General features: G+C 38.3%; 1 protein-coding gene across 9 annotated transcripts in view; it reads right to left on the bottom strand.

Moving 5' to 3' along the window:
• Positions 1-21,219, bottom strand: part of PPP1R12A (protein phosphatase 1 regulatory subunit 12A) — a 118,686-nt gene that overhangs the window by 71,412 nt on the left and 26,055 nt on the right. For all 9 annotated transcript variants that reach the window (XM_065631511.1, XM_065631518.1, XM_065631544.1 and 6 more), the window contains exon 2: positions 3,066-3,196. In XM_065631511.1, the coding sequence (XP_065487583.1) occupies positions 3,066-3,196 (131 nt within the window). The remainder of the gene's footprint in view (positions 1-3,065; positions 3,197-21,219) is intronic.

Here is a 21,219-nt window from a genome sequence, read left to right as displayed (position 1 = left end):
AGAGAATGCGGTGTTCAGTGAAAGCACAGCGACATGGCAAGGATCCTGCATTCACAACATAGGCATCATTCCATATTAACCCGGAGTGACTCCCAGCCATTCCCATTTACTGTACATAATAGGAAATGGGTGTTAGTAGCAAATGGATGGAACACATAGAAAGAACAGCTGAACTGTGAGACTGCTTGTGTACTGATTCCATTATAAAAGCAATCTGAACAGAAAACTTTCTCAGTCTATAAGGAAGTACATTAACCACCCCAAATACAATTCTATGGAAGTCAAATGAGCATCAGGAGAAGGAAAATTATGATAAAGATTGTACTATAGAGGGTTTTTTTTTTCATTTTGGAAGCAGAACGAAGGTTTCACATCCTATTAACAGATCTATGAACTCCAACACAGCCCATCTCAGTTATATTTCATACACTAACCCTAGTTATGAATCATGCAAGAGTTATCATGCAACATTAACAGAACTTCTGCTTTCTTTCCCCCTCTTTTAAGCCGAGAAAGTGATGTACACACAAACATGAAGAATGGTAGCGTTGAAAGGTGACCATAGTCAACACACGGGTGACACACATAGTCCCTAAATTACACTCTAAACAAAGAAATGCATTCATAACTGAAAACACGTCCATCTCCGAGCTCTGTCATAATTTTAGATTTTGAGACAAGAAAACCTGAAATAATGAAAGTATGCTATCATGCCACATTTTTCTTATGAATTGTAATGATATAAGCATTGTAAACAAAATCAATATATTAACTACTTTTGCATATTTGGAGGATTTTACAGACTGTGCCATTTCAAGAGAAACAGATTCTGGCTATTTAAATCTGAAGGAAGCCCTAAGAAGACTTAGGATGGCAGCAGAGGAAGCAGGAATAGAGTGCTGAGGCTCCAATTTGGGAAGCTCTACAAAGCCGTGTAACAGGCAGTTAGTTCTCTGCGAGGAGGAGAAAGGGAAGCGTAAGTCAGACTCTCCCCAGCCATTCATTACCAAAGTTAGGAAACACCAGAACCCATTCCCTAACTCTCTTCTCTCTCGCACCTTGCAAGAAAATAGGAAACGAACAGATGACGTTCGGTACAAAAATGCTAGTCCATATCATATATGACAGAAAGATGACAAGCTATCGGCTGTAGTCTTTTCAGAACTATATATATAAGCTCCATAATTTACCCAAATTAAAAGCTCCCTTCTTTGAACCAGAAAATGTCGTGCTAGAAATAAAACATATCAGATTCACCCACAGACACACACACATTCTCATGCTTCTTAAGAAAGATGCATCCTCACTCAAGCAGATGCCGGACCCATCACGTACTATGGGCCAAATAAAAATCAAATTTCTAACCTCTTGCAATTTATTGTATCATCCTTTCGTCTCCCTCCAGTTTTGTCTCACGTACAAATGTTGCTGTCAGTTTTCTAAATTACTTGAAGCTGAGTTCCTGGAGAAGCAGTGTGAAGAAAATCTAAACTCTATGGGCCTCATCAGATATAAATATTGCTCCATTCAGTCAGGTTACCCCCCTCAGCTGCACGTGGAAATTTGTTTCCACGCTTTATCTTCAAAACTCCTTGCACCTTAAAAACACCACTCTTCCAACAAATTGGATGTCCCACATCCGACACAATTATCCTCCAATCATCTCATTTCTTTAGAGAAAATATGCAGACAAGTCCTGTCCCAGCCTGAGAGATTACAGACTTCAGTGACATTAGAGATTTCAGATACTCAAGTCAATAGTGAAAAACTGTATTGTGGACAAGGGACATTTCTCCTTCTTCCCTGAACATCTGCCATGCTACGCTGCAAGGCCAAATGAAGAACATTTATTCAGCTTTTTCCTACTGCGGAAAAAGGCAGGTGTGTTACCTCCACTAAACTGAAGAAAGGCTTACGTTATCTCAGTTTGTAGAGAAATTCTTGTCACAGTATAGCCAACAAGTACACACTTCCAGCATGCACGCAAGGGAGATTACAGCATCAAACATCTGCATAGTGTAGAAAGGCAGATTACAGAAGTTAGTGGTCAGTGTCCCAGTTAAAATGATATATAAAGCACTTTACTGTATGAACACCCCCAAAAAAAAGAATTTTCCCAGTGAAAACAATATACAAAAGTCTCCAGAATTTTTCCTTTCCCTTAGGATTCAAGCAAACGTCTCAAGCTCACAGAACATCATTAAGTGATCCCCTAAACTTACAATTTCCGTCTTTCTCCACTGTAATTAGTACAGTAACATAATTATGTGATAAAATACTACTTATATTTTATCCAAGTCTTCCACTGGATCAGGCACCACACTGAGTTTAGCAGAATTAATGGAGTCTGTGTTTACCCAAATGATCTTTAGAAAGACAATATAACCTTCTTCACTGCAAGAATGGAGTGCTGAACATATGCCACACATTTTTTCAAATCAATCATTACTTCAGGTTAAAACAGAAAACGTCTTGAAAATCTTGATTTTAGCATATCTTCAGTGGCCCTCAACAGGCTTCAAGAATAACAACAAAACCACTCCTGGAATTTAGTACTGACTAAGCTTTAACTAATACCATAACAGGCATATAACTTGAACTGTAAGATTTTGCTCCACAGCCAAAATAATTAGCAAAAGTCACCACTTTATACCACACCTGAAAAACAAGTTTCAAGACTGCAAATACAATTGAAAAATTAATCTCCTACACATAAACTTAACCTGGGGCAAGGTTTCAGACTACTAATAAAGTGTAAATTTGAACTTTCTCCCCATGCCTCTCCCATAACGACCTTTCGACAGAAGAAAATAATTTAAAAATAATCATCTTACACACATGAACAGTCTTAAATGTTTACATCTTACAGCTACCCAAGATACAATGTAAGAAAGCTAGAAAGAGGAAATGCAGTGCACAGACACACAGCACACTTCACAATCAACACACAATATATCCCAGAAGCAACTAAAAAGACAATTTACGAATGCCATCTGCTTCTAGTGCGCCTCTAACAATGTATTAGCAAAATACATGTATTTCAAAAATAGAGGAAAAAGCCTTACTCTGCTATATCAAGATATCCACAGGAAGCAGCTGCATGTAGAGGTATCCAGCCTTCATTATCTGGTTGATTAATATTTGCTCCATTTTCCACCAGAAATTTCACCATATCTACGTTATCATCTATACAAGCCTATAAAGAAAGAAAGATTTAAGAAATAAGTTCATATTACAGCTGTTCTACAACACTGTGCATCTTTACACAATATCTTCAGGAAAACAAGTTAAGTATTTTCAGATATTATGAGGGAGGAGGTTTTATTTGTTAGGATTTGACAGCAATACAGGAAGAATTTGAGAGAAAAGCAGCAGGTTTAACAGATTTGAAACCAAATCCTTAAATAAACAAATTCAAACAGAGTGTAACAAAACCAACAAATGTGATTCCGTGAGGTGAATTTCTTCAGGTTTTCTGAGAAGCCATTTATTACCCCCACCGCAACCTTGTTGTCCAGTACAAAGTGGTTCCCTTTATCAAGCCCCCAGGCCCTTGCTCCACCCCAGGCCCAGCTTAGTCACTTGAGTGGATATTAGAATTGAATAAACGGCTACGCTGTCAAGTAGAATTGTTGTGACCAAGAGATGGGAAGCAGTTTGGAAAACAACAGCATAACCTGGTTTTAATTACAATGCAGAGACTAAACAGTATGGAAGGGGATGTATTTCAGCACCCCCCTGCTGTTTTCTACTGCAGCATATTCTATACCACCATACATCTTTTAACAGTCCATTAATCACTGCTGTTCATAAACTTACTTGAGTATCAATTTGGCACATCGCAAAGATATTATCATGTGTGCACATCTCTTAATTACCAAGCAAACAGTGTTGCCCAGACGCAGGACTACTGCTGCTCTCCAGATCTCCATCTCGACTGGCTCCTATTTTGCCTTTCTTCTCTGCGTTTGAGTATTTTTCTCACAGGGTGCTCTCAGGAAGGTTTCTTGCCAACTTCCATACTGCTGCCCTTAAAAGGGCAGAGCAACAGAGAGAAAAGTCCCTCTGCATTTCAGGACAGCAAGGACTCAAAACAGCTAGACCCCACAAGACTGGTATTAATTTTTTAGCTTAATAAATCAACAATACTACATAGCCAGAAGGCTGAAATGAGAACTTTTACTGCTGGGCTCCTAAATCCTTCTGAAGAATTATGCCTCTAATTAAATGCAATTAAGGTATAAATATTATTTTTCAGAATATTCTACAGCAATAAAGACTGAACATTATATACTTTATTACGGCAAAAAAACCCTCAGATGTCCTTATTGTGCCTTCCAAGATGAACCCCGAAGCTCTCCTCCGTTCTGCAGTGCTGAGGCAAGAGTTGCACCACGAGGGAGATGTGTTGCTGCCCCGTTTAACCAGCCAAACAAAACCAGCAAGAAATTATCCCTCTTTGACCCCATCTGCTTTAGTTAGGTACAAACTTAAAGCTTTGTTTAGAATTTAACACAGAATTGTTTTAACAATGACTCTCATCTGGACTTGGTCATCCATAAACTTGCAGCTAGACTGCAACTGGCCTGCAGTACACTGCTTGCATTATTTGTTTTTATATTTAAAACAAAACCACATTATCGAGTGAAAACATTCATAAACCTGCCTGGCTTTTCAGGTAGTCTTGAAAACTGCCTCCTAAAGGATTTCTGAATTATCTTTTTAGCCATACCCATCCCTAAAATCAGCAATTCTTTTAATAAAATAATTGATGAACGGACTCCAAAAATAGAGTACAAACTCCTCATAGATACTGTCTTCAATTTCTTCCACCTCAGTGTACTATGCTTATATGCTAGCAAAAAGCTCTGAAACACAATAATTGCCTCTCTTTGCAAGGCATTTTGTCATTTACATGAGAAGGAACTAAATGCAAGACATCATGCCTCAGATGAGGAGGGAAACAAATTCAAGAAACACGTTTACACTTAACAGAAACATTAACCTAGCCATATTTCACATGTGCCATCTATCCGTTTTTTCTGGATATACAATTTACCTGACAATTGATATCCTACGTATAGCATAATATTCATCAATTTATTCTAAGAAAATAAATCTACATCAGAAAACTTTGAAACTGCCTAAGCATTTTTAAACAGAGGTCTTTTAACATTACATTTCAATGTGTTGCATACTGGTATATCTTAAAATTTTATAGAATTCATAATCTGTGAAAAAAGGATATCGTAAAATTGATTAGCACTATTAAAAAAAAAAAAAGCCCGACCATCTGATTGTGACACAACACAACAAAGAACAATCTTTGCCTGTTTTTCAAGTATACATAAGAAAAACTGGCAAGACATACTCATAAAAATACTGTTGCTAAGTGAATCAAAAGCTTACATATGCAGCACATTAAAAGACATATGACTAAGTGGCTAAAAATATTTGACCAAATTTGGGCAGTTTATTGTGCCATACATGGCAAGAACCAGGAGAGCTCAAATACACTTCTCAAGTATTATCAGAGGTTGCACATTCATGACAAGCAAAGATAAACAATCTGTGAGATTATATATATTAGGATGATAGAAAAGTAACTACTAAGATAGCAAAAGAATTCACTTGCATATGCAAATGGGAGAGTACTGGCATTACTAGTGATCACATTTGTGACGTTTAAATGTTCCTCATAACTGATTATACAATCTGAACAACTGTTCTAACAATTTTATTATAGGACAACAGGAGCCACAGAAGCTGAAGTTGATGAAATGTAAGACAGTTGTATAATTTAAAAAATATGACCTTCAAGCTTCCTTAAACAAAGATTATTTAAAAATGAGCCTTGTACCCAAAATATTTTACAGAAAACTCACTGTGGTCTCCAAGAATTTTATTACCTATCTTAAAGTGAAGAAAAGTAAATGCAATGGATCCTGTCGCTGAAGAACACATATATAATACATCCGTGTTCCCTTTTCCCTTTAACAGCACCGCAGGCAGTGTTTGAGGGACCTTATCACTCTCAGCAATTTCCATATGAAAGACACCTCTGACTATCAGCAGGTACCTTAAGTCAGAAAGCCAAGAAACAAATGTTATAGAAGAATTTCTATCTAAATGATTTTTCCATTTCTACTCCAACTATCATTGCGCTATCTTCACAGTCACTTCTAAAAGCAGTATTTATCAAGTGTCAGAAGTGCCTCTGTTGTTAAAGACTGACATCTCAACCCCAAAAGGAAAGCTAGTTAGAACAGCATGATAAACTTACAGCCTCCAAAATCTCAGCCCTTCTAGACCTCAGCTCAAAAGTATTACAAAGGAAAAAGCAATGTACATGTAAAGACGTAAATAACAAGAGTTCCAGTGATGTTACAGTGACTCAAAAAGAGAAAATTCCTGTGACTACATCTGTCCCACTCTCCGCACAGGGGAGAGACAGCCACAGGCCTTCCTCTTCCAGGCCTGCTACCATCTTTCTAGGATTAATCTGGGTTCTTGGCATTCACCTCCCCATCCCCAGTCTCTTCCTTCACAGTCCTTAGTTCCCACCTAGAGCTTCAGTTCCCGCTTCATGAAACAACAGGTTGTCTCAAAGCTCTTTCTGAGTGCTTGCTAACATCTGCAGAGCACAGATACCAGCCAGCTCCTGGGGCGAGCAGAAGAACATGGGAGCTCACACTCAAGCTTCCCTTCATCCCACACACTGGTTCTCTCAACCCCATTCCCAGCCCCCACAAACTGGTAGAAAGGCAGCATTTCTGCAAGAAGCGCACTCCTTACCCTGCCAAATTTCATGGAAGTTTGCCAATGGGCCCCAAACAGAACAACAGCTGGACAGTGCAATCATACAAACCTCGTTTCCTTCGGGAACTAATTTAGAAACGAGGCTAATTAGTCATAAAGGAAGCAAAACAAAGCAAAGTTGATACTACAAAGTCTGGTTACCTTTTCTGATAAGAACAGAGGAAGGAAGTATATTAAGGCCCAGGAAAGAAAACCACTTTCTATTTGTACAACAGCCTGAAACTTAGACTCCAAAGACCAGCGAAGAGCCACAGTGCCTGGCTCCCACACAGACCAGCCCCAGGCAGGCCCAGCTTGTCCTGGAAACAACACGCCTGTGTTAAGTGAAACGACACTTTCAACTTTTCCCAGAAATACCTTCTGATCACTCGGGAGGGGATAACCAGGTGCCTGCTGAACGTGTTAGATTTTAACCGTATTCACCACATGTCCCAGTGGAAGTGGCGTGTGACCCAACCGGCTCTCCTCGCTATCGGGTGTGAAGTACAGAGGTGACCTAACTTGGTAAGTAACCTTAATAAGAGACAGCTTTAAAAGAGACATCTAGAGTGCTTGATCCCTCAATGAGTAATTCTCTTCAAAAGACAGAAAAAACAAGCCTGTTTTGGTTTTTGTTTGTTTGTTTGTTTGTTTGTGGTTTTTTTAATCAGAAATCTTGTAGGGAGACAAGCAATCAGTTATACTATGGTCCCACATACATGCTGCAAAGGTATACACTATGTACTTCAGACTACAGTTTTTATTGTTTTTCATCAATGATGAGATCTAATGAGCTAATGCCATCTAATAAGCTTTAGACATTTGATTTTTTACCAGTATTTTCTAGAGAGAGAGGTTAAAACCTACTTTTTACTGTTACCTGATTAGTAATCTGATCTATTCCACAAATTAAGATATTTTGCCTCTAACAGCAGAAAATAAACACTGTATATTTCACTTCTGTCATCACATTTTTCCTTATTTAATTTTCATAAGAAAAAGAGTCAAAAATACAAACACAGAATAATACATTAGACTTAAAGGGATAAAACAAGCCAAACAACCACTTGTGGGAATGCTGGAAACAGAAGAAAGACCTCACGCAGTGGCCTGGGGAACAGATTATTGCTTCCTTTGATTCACCCAGTGAACCAAGTCCAGTATGTCCAATGGAACTAAGCAGGACATTAACATCTTTTTTATTGTACCTGAGAATCAAATTAAGGGAGGGTATCCACACCCAGCAGCAGAGCTGGTTAGAAGTGGCTCCCGTTCTCTTCACGCTTGATCACCTGTTCCCTCTGCCATCATTTACCACACCCTTACAGTTGCGCCAACATACTTTGCTGAACTGGATCTAAAGTGGATCAGAAAAGCAATTAGAATTTAAAACTGAATAAAATAAGAAAAGGACAGGAATAAGGTATTGTCTTTATCTGACTAAAACAGAATTATTTACTTTGATTATATTAAAACATTTTTCATATTCAGAGAAGAAGCCTTATTCTGAGATTCATCTTTATGTCCTAATTCCACTACGAGAGAACCAAAATTTTGTTTTATTGTGAAATTTCACCCATTACAAACCCTGTGTTAAAGCTTCTTGTTTAAAACCGACACTTTTCGAAGAACACACTTCTAAATTGGCAACCGCTTCTGCCACCCTCACTTTCAAATTTACAACACATTTTAGCCTACTTTTGTGTTTGCACCGACTTCCAAAGGAAATCACATTACTCACTCTGTCTACCTGGCTGTCCTCCCTCCCTCTGCAATTTCAACTGAAACTGAGACAGGAATAAAGGTTGCAGAGAACTAAACTCCCTGCTTGTCACAAAAAGGTGGTTTAAGGATGAGTCCTCTGGAACAATGCTGACCCAGAGCAGTTCACAGTGTAAACTCAACAACTATTATACCACTCCTGCCTGGGTGCTCTCGCTGGCCCACCAGTGAGCTCAGCACTGCCACACAATCCCCACAGTTTGAACACCCGTCTCAGCCTGCAATGATTTTTGCCATCAGGAGGAAAGGTTTTGTAAGGACAGAGGACATCACAGTTCACTAGTGACACTGTTTCTGAGTATCTTCTGTTCATCTTCATTCTCCTTTGGAAAAAAAAAAATATGTGTTGCAATTCCTTTTTTTAATTTTATTTTTTTTATTTTATTTCAATAAGCTACTAATTGAGAAGGCATAAAAAGAAATTTGTTCAATAGATCCAAAGCAAGCTTGAGCAACACTTACCACTTCTGGCAGGTAACATATTTATGATGCACATTAATTACGAATGCAGCACAAACAAGTGAAGTGGCAGTAAGGCGTATGAAATGAAATGAAATGAAAATCATAAGCTGTATCTAACTTCCAAGCTACAGATTTGAGATAACCTGGCAGTTACAGCCACTAGAACACAGGAGGAGTATTTTTTGCACCTCGAATTTGTTTGCAAGTCATTAATTCTATGTTTTCATACAAAGCATGACATCTTAAGAGTCTAATATTAGTAATGACAATGCCCTAAGACTCACTAACTATTTGGGAACACTTCCAGGATAAAGGGTAATAAAAATAACCAACAAATTAGATCATGAAATATTAGTGATTATTACACTTATTTACTATTTAAGGAATCACTATAAAAGCATGTAGTTTACACTTGCTGAGTATTCTTTTTTAATATAATACATACAAGGTGGAAAGGCTGCTGTTGATGTTCATGTTTATGGTAAGAAACAGCACAGTTGGTGTTGTAACAGAACTCTAGGCACTAACCTAGTATTACGGATGACAAATATTGCTCAATTATTAAATTAAGTATAATCTTTCCAGTGTTCATTTAGTCAACCCACAAGTCGCAGCTTATATTTTTCAGTGAGCCGGGGTAATGCCAGATATATCTGTATACTGACAAAATATAGTTTTCTGATTAAATATGTTACTTTTAAAAAGTATGTTTACTAGTAAAAAGGAAAATGCTTTACCTTGTAAACATTCTTGATAAATTAGCAATATTACCCTTTTGCTACACTAGTGTTGTTTTGTTTAACTTGTTTGTAAATAATGTGTGTCTGAGGTGTGTGTTATTTTCTGTTAAGAATGGCCTACTATTTTAAATCCATACAAAATTCCTAAAATTATAGTTTCCATCTCCAATAACCCAAATTAACAAGTAATTTCAAGAGCATCTTATTGTTTCTGCAAGTTTCGGCAGTTTCAAGTTTATTGTTTGTGTTTCACCCCAGAATTAGAGTCAATCTTGGGGTTAATCTCAATGTCAAACCCCTTACCTCACTGCAGGGCAGCAAACTTTTCTCTGGAGAAACTTCTTAAAAAGTTTCACTTCTAAGTGTAGAAAATGAGAATCCTTTTAGACACCTGCAACAGCAGGTGGGCAAGGTGCTCTCTCCTAAGGAGAAAAGACTGTTTGAAGCTGATGCAACGTTTCAGGTCCATTCAAGTCTCATGGGGAAGGCATGCAGAGACGACGGAAACCAAGTACCCCTTCACCATCATGACTTAATTCAAACACTGCAGAGCTGTCAAACATTGACAAAAACAGGCAAATCATTGCAGAACTCAAACTTCTCTAGCTATTAATTCCACTTCATGTAAACGCCCTGTCGTATGCATGAGTATATCTCAACAGAAGTTCACTTAGATTTCATTTCAGCTCCAAGAGGTGAAACCAGAAGCTACATGAAACCGATAATTGTTTAGCTCAATTATTCAGTAAGAGCATAATGTCATTTCTATACTACAGCTCTGCCTTGTTCTCTCTGTTACACTGAACTACTAAATTAATTACATGCACTTGAGCTTTGCTAGTTTGTAATTTATAGTTAAAACTGTAAATTTAATTAAGGTCACAATTCATGGAAAACACTAAAATCTATTGCTGTTGAGACTGATATAAACTATCTGTTATAAAACTAATTTCATAGGGACACGAAAGCTTAGGCACAGTTCTCAATCAGAATACATATATTTAAGTGTTTTCAGTGTGGTTCAAGTGGAGATAGAATTATTCTTGTCCTCTAACCTCCTGCTGAGATAAATAAGGGGAAGAGGATAGTTGGCCATAATATGTTATTTACTATAACCAGAGATACTACCATTCCTGCTAGCAATTCCAGTAATGGATCAAGACTCACTGACAGGCATTATATGGACAAAACAACCCAGTCTAATGCCTGCTTTCCTGCTTTTGCTGAAAAAACCCCAAATACTCCAGGCTATCTAGTATTACATGCAAATCTACTTTCGAATAAATATTTGTTTTCTTTTTTAGCTGCCTGCAAATCTGTTTTCAGGAACACTTAAAATTCCCACACTAGAAGCTACCTCTTAATTAAAACTACCATACCAAATGTTTAATATTAAACTTCACTGGTATTAATTTATTGCAACTCAAAGAAAAATCTCAAGACAACCTGCCAAAACAATACTTGTCAAAAGTCAGCCAAAAAAAACCCCCAAAGAAACATGGAAAACGGAGATGTCATGGGAAAAAAATGGTAGCCTTTACAAAATTATTTTAGAGGAAATCAAACCAAACAGCATTCAAAGACTACACTGCTGATACTGGAGCAGTTCCATTTGCCTGAATGCCCTTTTCTCTCCTGGCTCAATATACTGACACGAAGTTGGTGAAGATACTGGGAACAAAGGAATTTATGAAGCAGTCTGTGCCTTAACTTGACACAAATGAGGGTCTCCCTTCAACTCATGGTCTTAAGCATCTGAAAAACAATTTCTTCTGTTTCTTCTGGTTTCTTTCCGTTTAAAAACAAAACCAGTACATTTTGTGGAACAACAGAACTTGCTTTTAAAGGTAGATTCAGGTTTCTTAGCTTTGTAACCACACTGCAGGTGAAATAGCATGAGTTTACTAAGTGAAATGGAGAAATGAAGATCTGACTGACAGCATGGTACTACATCTAGTAGATGCATAAATTCACAAGCTGTCTTGAACCCTGCAGGCATAGGCAGGCAGGTATGTACAAATTACATGTGACAGATTCTCGTTTTAGCTCCACGTTGTTGAAACCTATGCCATTTGCCCAGCAGCACCCAATCTGTGAATTTGGGAATTAAATCCAGAACCAAATTTCAGACTCAGACATTTCACAAGTGGCTTTCTCACTCCTTTGGTCTGCACCTTTGCAGTTTGCTTTCTGGAGCGATTTCAGCAGTTGTGGCTGATGCACCATGCTCAGTAGGACACAGACATAGAACCCTCCACATCTACCTTGTAGCAGGTACAGAAGCAGTCCTGTTCACTGAAAAGAGATGTGTTTCAGGAGTAAACAAAACTTTGATACTGTAAAACACAGTGCCATTATGCAACTATGCTTTCATCAAGCATTTATTGTGATGTTTTCATGGTCACACTGTGTAAATATTACATTTGAGAAGGAGGAAGGCAGTGTCATATAGTATATGTATTTCTGTCACAGTCAAATTCAAGAATAGGCCAATCGTATTTCAAATGCTTAATTTTTTTTGGTGAGTAAACATAATCTGCTTTTAGCATATTGGCAACTTAACAAGTTCATGTGCCCAAGCAGCTTTTCAATTTAAAATACCTAACATACTGATACTCTATTCAGCTCCGAGTTCTTCGGGGCAAAAAACTGTGCTGCCTTGGAGTGAAAACCCAGGGACAAAGCAAACCGGACCACGTCTACCAGCGAATTCCGACAGAGTACATTAGTGATCTACTCGTCGACCGACAATTTACCTTCTGCTTTAGAAGGATCTAGTGGAAGTTTTAATTGCTTTCTGATTTTAGCCAACTGAAGAGGAAAAGCTGAGTAGAAGAAAAGTAATAACACTGAATTTAATAAAAACAACGCCAACCCTTCATCCCATCAAGGAAAAAAGAATATACATATTGATAGGTTATACTAAACTAACCAAGACAAACGTTCCCTGAGCTCATTTTCCTATTAGACATTACTGCTGACAGTAAAAAGCACCTTTAATAGAAGAAACCAAGATTACGGGTACAAAAAGGCAGTCAGACACTCAAATTTGCAACTACACACCTACGAATGCTTCATTCAATTAGCATTTGCTATGTGTGATTTTATCCTCACCATTATACAAGGTAAGAAAGAGCATATTTTTAGGTAACGCTGGTATCATTCAGGGCTTTTTACCTCCTGAAGCAGAGGAATCTATGTAAACAAACGACTAATTTGTATAATTCAATTTAACATAATAGAATTTAAAAGTACACGTGAAGTATGAACGACAGGTCAGTTAGATTTATATACATTTTATATGTAAAAAAATAATATAATCATGTTGCACCTGGATGGAAAAAAGAACTTAATAACAAGTAAAAGTGACATTTTGAATTGCTTAAACATTAATCAAATTATCTTAAATGTGGTAAATATATTAGTTTATCAAAACTGCATTTTGTACACCATACCGATTAAGCAAAGGTAGTACTACATATAAACAGGAAATTCAACTAACCGTTTCTCACATTTTCAACTTTTAAGGAAAGGAGGTATTGCTACTCCTACTTTCTGTTCCTAGACCAGGAAAAGAAAAGCCACCCTTCTCTAATATAAATCCCAGTATTTTTTTTCCATTTATGATCAAACTTATGATTTGCTGAATTGACTAGATAAACTGGAAAGCATTTTCAGTTCTTAAAAAATGCTACTAGGTCTTAAAGTTGATGTAGGCTTCCAATCAGCAGGTTCAAAATGAAAGTGGAGTATTCAGACAGTATCACTAAAATTTTAGAAGAAAACCAAGGCCTGTCTAAAAAGCAATTAAAGAGTTTTAGTGAAGTTATCCAAAAGCGAATTAGCCCAAATTTGTTACAGTAAATATCAAACAGCTGCTCTTTCTTAAAACTGTTTTTTTTTAATACAGATTTTGTCTATTCAATTGGTAAGAAGGTGAGAAATGTGCAGCTTCCAGCTCCCACAACCCTGCGGGTGTCAGGCACGGCCTTTGCCTGGGGCAGCAGAAGGAACAAACCTCCTGGCTCCCAAACAGGACAATGGAGACATGTCGATAAACCTCCAGCATCATCCTGTTGGCATTTGAAACACCTAAAGACAGCACAGTATGTTTTACAGTCATAAGTGATTTATATGCATTTTAACTTCACTTTTCAACAGGAAAAAAAAAAGCAGCAGGTCTCCAATTTTTTAAGGAAGACTGGCTGTGGTATACACATATATGCATAACTAGATTTTAAAACAGCTCAAATAATTTCTGACTTCAGAAATATATTCAGCACAACACCTAAAAAAACCCACGGGATCTCGTTTCCTTTCTGATGTGCCAAAAGTCTGAAGGCATTACTCAGGGGAGCACATAAGGTATAGATAATGCCAAAAAATTCAGTGTCAGGTAATTTCCATATACATTTTCACATTCCACAGCACTTGGAACAAACTGTCCAAAAGCCTTTTTTCTCATTTAATCTGCACAAAGAAATGTCACTGTGATCCCCAAAAGTTAAGGAACTTGCAACTGGCAAAGGTCACCAAGGCTTGAATAAATCCTCTGCAAGGATAACATCAGCTCAGAATACACCTAAACCCAAAATTCAAGTCAGCCTCGGTACTTCAGGAATCCCTCCAAAATTAAACAAGTGTGTACTCATACTGTGCCTTTGCTAAATTTGCTAAACAATCTTCTAAAATAACTTACATCAAATACATTGCCATGTTTTAGTGTAGCTAACTGTACAAACAAATAAGGAGATGATAACCAAATGCACTACAAGCCTCTGTCAAGTATAAAGAATAAAAATAAGTATTCAACACCAAACCCCCTCTCTCTCAAAGGCTAGCTACGCAGCTGTTCCATCTACACAGATACAGTTTGCAACTTCTAAAAAAGGCATTTTTGCTCACAGTGTAACTCAATACTTTATTTTCGACAGGCCGGCCACTTCGTGAACTTGCTGAGCAAACCCTGACAGGCTGGAATGACAAGGAAACCTGTGCTCAGGGGTGTGCGCTACCCAGCTCCACCTCCAACAACTGCCCATCGACTGCAAACAAATTTTTCACCAGCACAAGAAAACAGCCGTGAGTACTTCTTAGCAGAGACGTTTAACAATTTATCTCTAGCCACGAACATAAAAACAACATCCACTTTGTGAACTTTCTCTCTCCCAAAAGAGCAGGACAGAAGTAGCAGCTTCGGCATCAGACTCCTCCACTCTGTCTAAACAGGAAATACTCTGGTACCGTTGTCCCATTAGAAACTCATTAAGACAGATTAACGAAGAAACTGCAAGTACTCCCAAGTTCCTAGGAAACCGCTTACACCTCAATTACATTGAAAAATAGACAGGCAGACAACAGCCAACAAGTAAAATAATCTAAGTTTATACATACACAACAGTGTATACCACTATATATACACACACAATATGTGGCATTTTAAAAGGGCCAATTTCTAAGTCCTTTTTCTTTTTTTTTTTTTTAAATGGGTATCACACAGACCAAAAGCAGAAGCCATTATTCTACAAAGCCATTTGATTAGGATGTTACTGTAGTACAGAGACAAAGCAAAGGAATGTCAGCAATTAAAAATAAAATGTTTAACAAACAAAACCGTGAAAATCAATATAAAGCCAGAATTTTTAAAATGTGTATAAATAGTATAAACTTTAAGTAACAGAGAGTAGAACTCTGGAAAGGAAAGCTATTAACATTGATGAAAAATACCACAGCCGGCAGGGGAAGGAATACCAATGCATTTCTTAAATATATTAAGAATGAGAAAAAAATAGCCATGATATAGGGCATATATATATACACACACACACACACACACATACACACACATATATATATTAAAAAAATATAGGGGAGAGATTCTGTCAACAAATATCTCCACTTCGTGTTTTGAAAGAAGCAGAAAGTTTTATTTATCGTGTATAATGAGGCTTATATACCTTCTCATCTGCTAATAACAAAGAAAAATACAGAAAATCCACAGTGGATCTTGGTAAGACAAATTGCCAGTTTGCTTAGGCAGCTCTCTAGCCACTATTCAGTAACTTAAGGCAGCTTCAAGTTTGCCCATGTTTATTTTCAAAACCGACCTTGAAACATCTGGGAAACAGTAGATGACTTAACGCTGGACCAGCGCTGCAAAGGGGTAACACAGATGCCTAAATGAGCCAGCTTGTCAGCCACACTGTGCAAAATAAATAAAAACCACACACACACAAAAATCCATGTGACAGATATCAAGATAACAGAGGCTCATTAGGCTTATTAGCAGGAAGGCAATACTGTGCCAACACAGTTATATTGCTTCAAAGGCTGCTGAGCTTCACCAACAGCACCGCTGCTTTTTTTGCACCGTGAGGCCAGAGCCGACCAACACTGAAGGACCACAGCTCACACACGCTCCTAAGACCTGGGCCACCAGCAAACACGGTTTTGAACCAACATGGATCCAACGAGGCGTTTTAAGCTTATAGCCTTGCCAGAGGAAAGTTGACTCCACACACGGCAACTGTTCATAAATGTTCATGAAAGCTAATTAGCAAAGGCACCTTAGGTGCAGAATCTGAACAGGCTTCCTCACTAGTATATTAAGTATGTCTTCCTGAATTCAAGATTTTTGAGAAGCAGTTCTCTGCAACTGTTCTTCTCACGGCATTAAAGGAAAAAACAAACCAGACTCCTCTGCTCCATATTTACTGTGATACAGGAGGGAAGGAAAATAGACGCCGACTTTTGGTCACTATACCAACAGAGTAAAGTATACTAAGAATGTTAACACCTTTGATCAGCATATTATGAAAGCAGCTTCTTTTTCTTCAAACTGCTGCATATGCTCCATTATGGACAATGTCTCCAGCACCATTCTGGCATATTTGTCTGTATGCTACGATTCATGCTATACCACCCTCACCACTGCCACCGAACAGATAGCAAGCAGCATCTCATGTGAAAGGACTTAAGAACTCTTCAAGTCAGAGCTGTGGTCACTGCCTGTTCTGTGGGGCACGACCTAAAGAGGTTGTGCCTGACATGCCCTAATTGTCAGAAAACGCCTAGCGAAGAGCTTACAAAAAGGGCAAGGATACATCTGTATTTTCTTCATCCTTTACAGAGCCTTTGGCCTTCACAAATGAAGTTATCTTGAAAGGTAAACCTGTAGGCTAGTAACCTCTAAATTTTCCACTTCTCATTAACCTTCTAAAGAGCAATTTTATCCAAGCAAATAACCAACAGGAAAGTACTGTAGGTAGATGAGCAATTGTAACCCACAGCATACATGCCAAAACCAGCACAGTACTCATGTCATCTGCTCCTTTGACAGAGCACAAGGAATTCATATGTTCTCACACATGCTGGGGCATGTGGCCCTCTAGCTTCTCAGTACTGCATGCCAGATACTGGAAACTCAGACATCAGTTTCGAGGAGAAAAGGCACTAAAGAAACTTGCCAGAAAACCAAAATATTTCTTAAAAAAGTTTAAGTACTTATGATCACTACTTCATCAGCAGTGTCACTCTGCAGGAAGCTTTCACCTGAGTCAAAGTAAGACATTGATGTATTTCTTCCACTGTCTCTAACAGCACAGAATAGCACTTTTAAGAAGTTATTATAGCCGAATATATCTTTGGTAAAAGTTCTTGTAGTCAAATGCTGATAAAAACCACCCAATTTAAGAAAGCATTCTAACTGAGCTTATAGGATCTTCTTCCCCTGCTACACTTTATTTTGGGCAGTTACATGAAAAGGATATCCCAGTTGATAATAATTAGACCCTCACCTGAATATTCTGCATTAGAAACTCTGACATTCAAGAGATGACAATGTTTCAAAGTACTCATAAATATCATCCCTATTGGATAATTTGCATTTCTGTTTCAAGATTTTAAGCAATATTGTGTTCCTTGCAGGAGGCAGTGTAATAAAACCAGCAAACTCTTAATTTTTTTCTGCTAACATACAGTAACCACTCAGGGCATGATTCTACACGAGCTCACTGTTGACAAACAGGGAGGTCCCAGTCTCCCTCCTCATTCTCAACTGCACACTCCCAAAAGCATTTGTCAGACTCTCCATTAGCCAATTCAGCTCACCGGCAAGGCAGAAACAACCCTTTCTCCCTCCCCAGCCATTGAAATAAATGAATAAATAAAAGCAGGGAAGGAAACCAGCACGGCAGGAGGAAGAAGCGAGAGCACACCCTTTCAAAGCAGCAAAGTACAGTATCATTGCCTTCATCACACCTGGAGCTGCAGCCACTTCTGACTTCTCAGAAAAGATTCTGGAGAAAGGGGTAAAAGTCTACATTTCTAATTACGTAGTAACTCTTCTGTGTTGACTTCTAAGCTCTGAGACTGCTGACATCTTTGATTTGCACCAGGACAGAAAACACTCTGGCCTTCTCTTTACCAGGACTGTGTCAGCTTGAAAGAAACAACAAGAACCCAGAAGTATGATGTTTACCTCATCTTAGCAGTATGCACGTCATCATGAAATCAATCATAAATGTTTTAAAGTCTGCTTCTTGTACATCAGACTTCTAGTTAAAGATGATTATTATCAAAGAGCACAAAAACGAAAGCCCAGTTTAAAAGTACCTTGGATTCACGGTCAGTCATCGCAACCTGACTGCCTTTACTGACTGCATTTCCCCCACAAATAGGTAAGAACAAGTGCTAAAGTAAAGAGATGGAAACACACAAAAAATGAAACAGATTTGATTATATGGAGAAAGTATACACACTGCCAGAGCATGGGGACAGTCTATGAGCTGCAGTTTTGGCAGGTAACCATTCAGCAGCGCTGGCAGGGCCAGAGCAGTGGGAAGGGCCAGGGTCGGGTCTGACAGGGAAGACTTCCAAATTTCCTCATTTCAGACAGACGGACAAAGGCTCATCTGGCTTTCTCTACTGTTCAATCATCCACCATTCACTCTGCAAACTGAAAGCTCCTGCAACGCAAACTGTTTTTAAAACTGGTTCTCCATTTATTTTAGTGGAAGATCTATCCATCTGGCTAGAAGCTATGCTCCAAATACCTCAGAGCGCATGGTGAGAAACTGCCTCCATATTAAACAGAAAAGAGAAACCCACTCCCTGACGCACCAGAAGACGACCTTCCCTGCCTTGAGCATGCTTTTTCTCCTCTATGGTGCACACCTCTACAAGAATTCCTGGAGGGGAAAGCTGTTCTGCCAGCTTAATTTACACTATTAAATTAGCCAAAACATGTTTAAGCTTTATGCTTCTCTAAGGACTCTACTTTTACATTAAATATTCATTTACGCACACACCTATATGTAAGCAATAGCAAGGCTGAACAGCCAAATATTCCAGGACTAGGAAATGCTTTAATTAATGCTACCTAAGCCAAAGAAACCAGCCCCACAAACATCTGACCTGTGCGCAGTCCTACATGAGCTCTATTTCTCTGTGGCCAAAGGAACTTGTTTCATTCAATCTATGAGGTGATCAGTGCTTCCTTAACGCAGCTATTCAAAATTATGGATTTTTCTTCACTGTTTACTGTTCAGCCTGTATTACTCAAATCTTGTTCCAAACAGAACTCATTCTCTCATGGGCTCCTCCACCTATCAGCACTCACCACTATTTAGGAACATAAGCAAGATTTTCAAAAAACCTCCACCACAAAAGTTATCATTTTACAGGTCGTAAACAGACAAAAAAGTCATCATAAGCCACATCCCCTGATTTAACCATACAATTTGAAATACTATGGAACTGAGGTCTTAAGATATACACCATTTCATATTTCTAAAGAAAATCTTCCTTTCATCACACTTAGAGCCACAAGTGCATAATGTTTCTACAGATTTCCCTGCAGTCTCCTACCCCATTTACTATTCCCTTCTTTTTTCCCCCACCGATCAAGCAGAAGACCCACAAGCAACAGCATCTTTTATCAGATGTCCTGAATTATCCTAAGAGCAAATCCTCTATACAGGCCCTGTAATCTAGGTATGATGACATAATAGAGTATTAAAAGGTTAATGCATGTTAAATCCAAGTACAGATTTCACAGAAAACATTAATTACCTGATATCCAATATACCAACACCCGAGTTCCATTATTTTAGTATTCCTAGTATCAGCCTTTCTTTCCTGCTTCCTCTTCCATACCACCATTTAATTTTCCTAACTCTCAGTTTCATCCTGACAGCCAGCCCACATCTGACAGCTTGCTGTTGCCTCCACTCTTCTGACTCACTCCTACATCCCTACTCTATTTTTGCATCTTACAGCTTCCTCCTCCTCTGTGCTAGTGGAGGCAAAGAGGTCACAGCAGAGATAGCACTAGTGTATCTCTAACTGAATCTTAGAAATCCACAACCACCTGACATCTGTACTGCTTCCATGTTCTGAATTACGATATCGAAAATTAACTTAGATATATCACTGTACAGTACCACAGTTCTTCTTTAGGTCTTGGTAAATTCTCTTAGATACCATCTTTTCTCTGAAGCACTCCTCTTCCAGTGAATCTGAAAATGCTTTAAAAAAAATGAGTTCTGAGAAATTCTAGCACCTTCCAAAATGCTAGAGTATTAAAAACACAGATCCATCCAAGACTTTCTCTTTGCTTCTCCCAATCTGATTAAGTATAAAAAAAATCCAGCTGTCATTCCGCAGCTACAATTGACAGAATGTCCTATCATGGTGGCAAACCCAACACTTCCTGATTGAAGAAGAAAGACAGTATCATCCTCATTTACAGCTCTTAGCTGAAAATAGTACAACAGACTTCGTAGAGATCCATGGTTTGGATTAAAGGCACAGACTAATTCCCAGAAAAAGAACTCAATAGGCCAGAACTCTTCAGCCTAGAACAAAATTACTTTGATGACCACATAATATACAACTACAAAATCATGAATAATAGGGAGAAAGTAAATATGAAACCAGTTGTTCACCCTTTCTGCTAGTACAAGGAGTTGAAGTCATTTCATGAAGCTAGTAAGAGCTGAAACCAAAAGGCATAAAGAAACAAAAGCTGCTTTTCTGAAAGCTGACTGGAATGCCCCATATCAGCAGAAGCAGAGATGACTTATTACTGAGCTCAGTAGACTGGCCTTTCCTTTTTACACTGGAGCTACGTGATTAACTGAAAGAGTCCTTAAGGCCTTAGGCAGCCTTCATACAGGAAAAAACCCTCTTCACTGCAAGTCAAACTAATATAGCATTTTTACTGCAGAGAGCCCGCATCACAGCAGGTAACTGACAAAGTGCTCTGTGTTTTTTGTTTTGCAATAGAAAACAGGTTGTGTTTTTCATTAGTATTCCAAATAAAGGTACTGACGTTCCTGTGTTCTGAACTTATCATACTTCTTGTAAAACAGGATTCTGTGTATCTGAATAAAGATATATGACTAAGTTTGACAGTCTAGCCTCTCATTCAGGAGGG

This window comes from Caloenas nicobarica, chromosome 1 (assembly GCF_036013445.1).
Source record: "Caloenas nicobarica isolate bCalNic1 chromosome 1, bCalNic1.hap1, whole genome shotgun sequence".
Classification (NCBI taxonomy): domain Eukaryota; kingdom Metazoa; phylum Chordata; class Aves; order Columbiformes; family Columbidae; genus Caloenas; species Caloenas nicobarica.
This window is presented reverse-complemented; position numbering and strand designations above follow the sequence as displayed.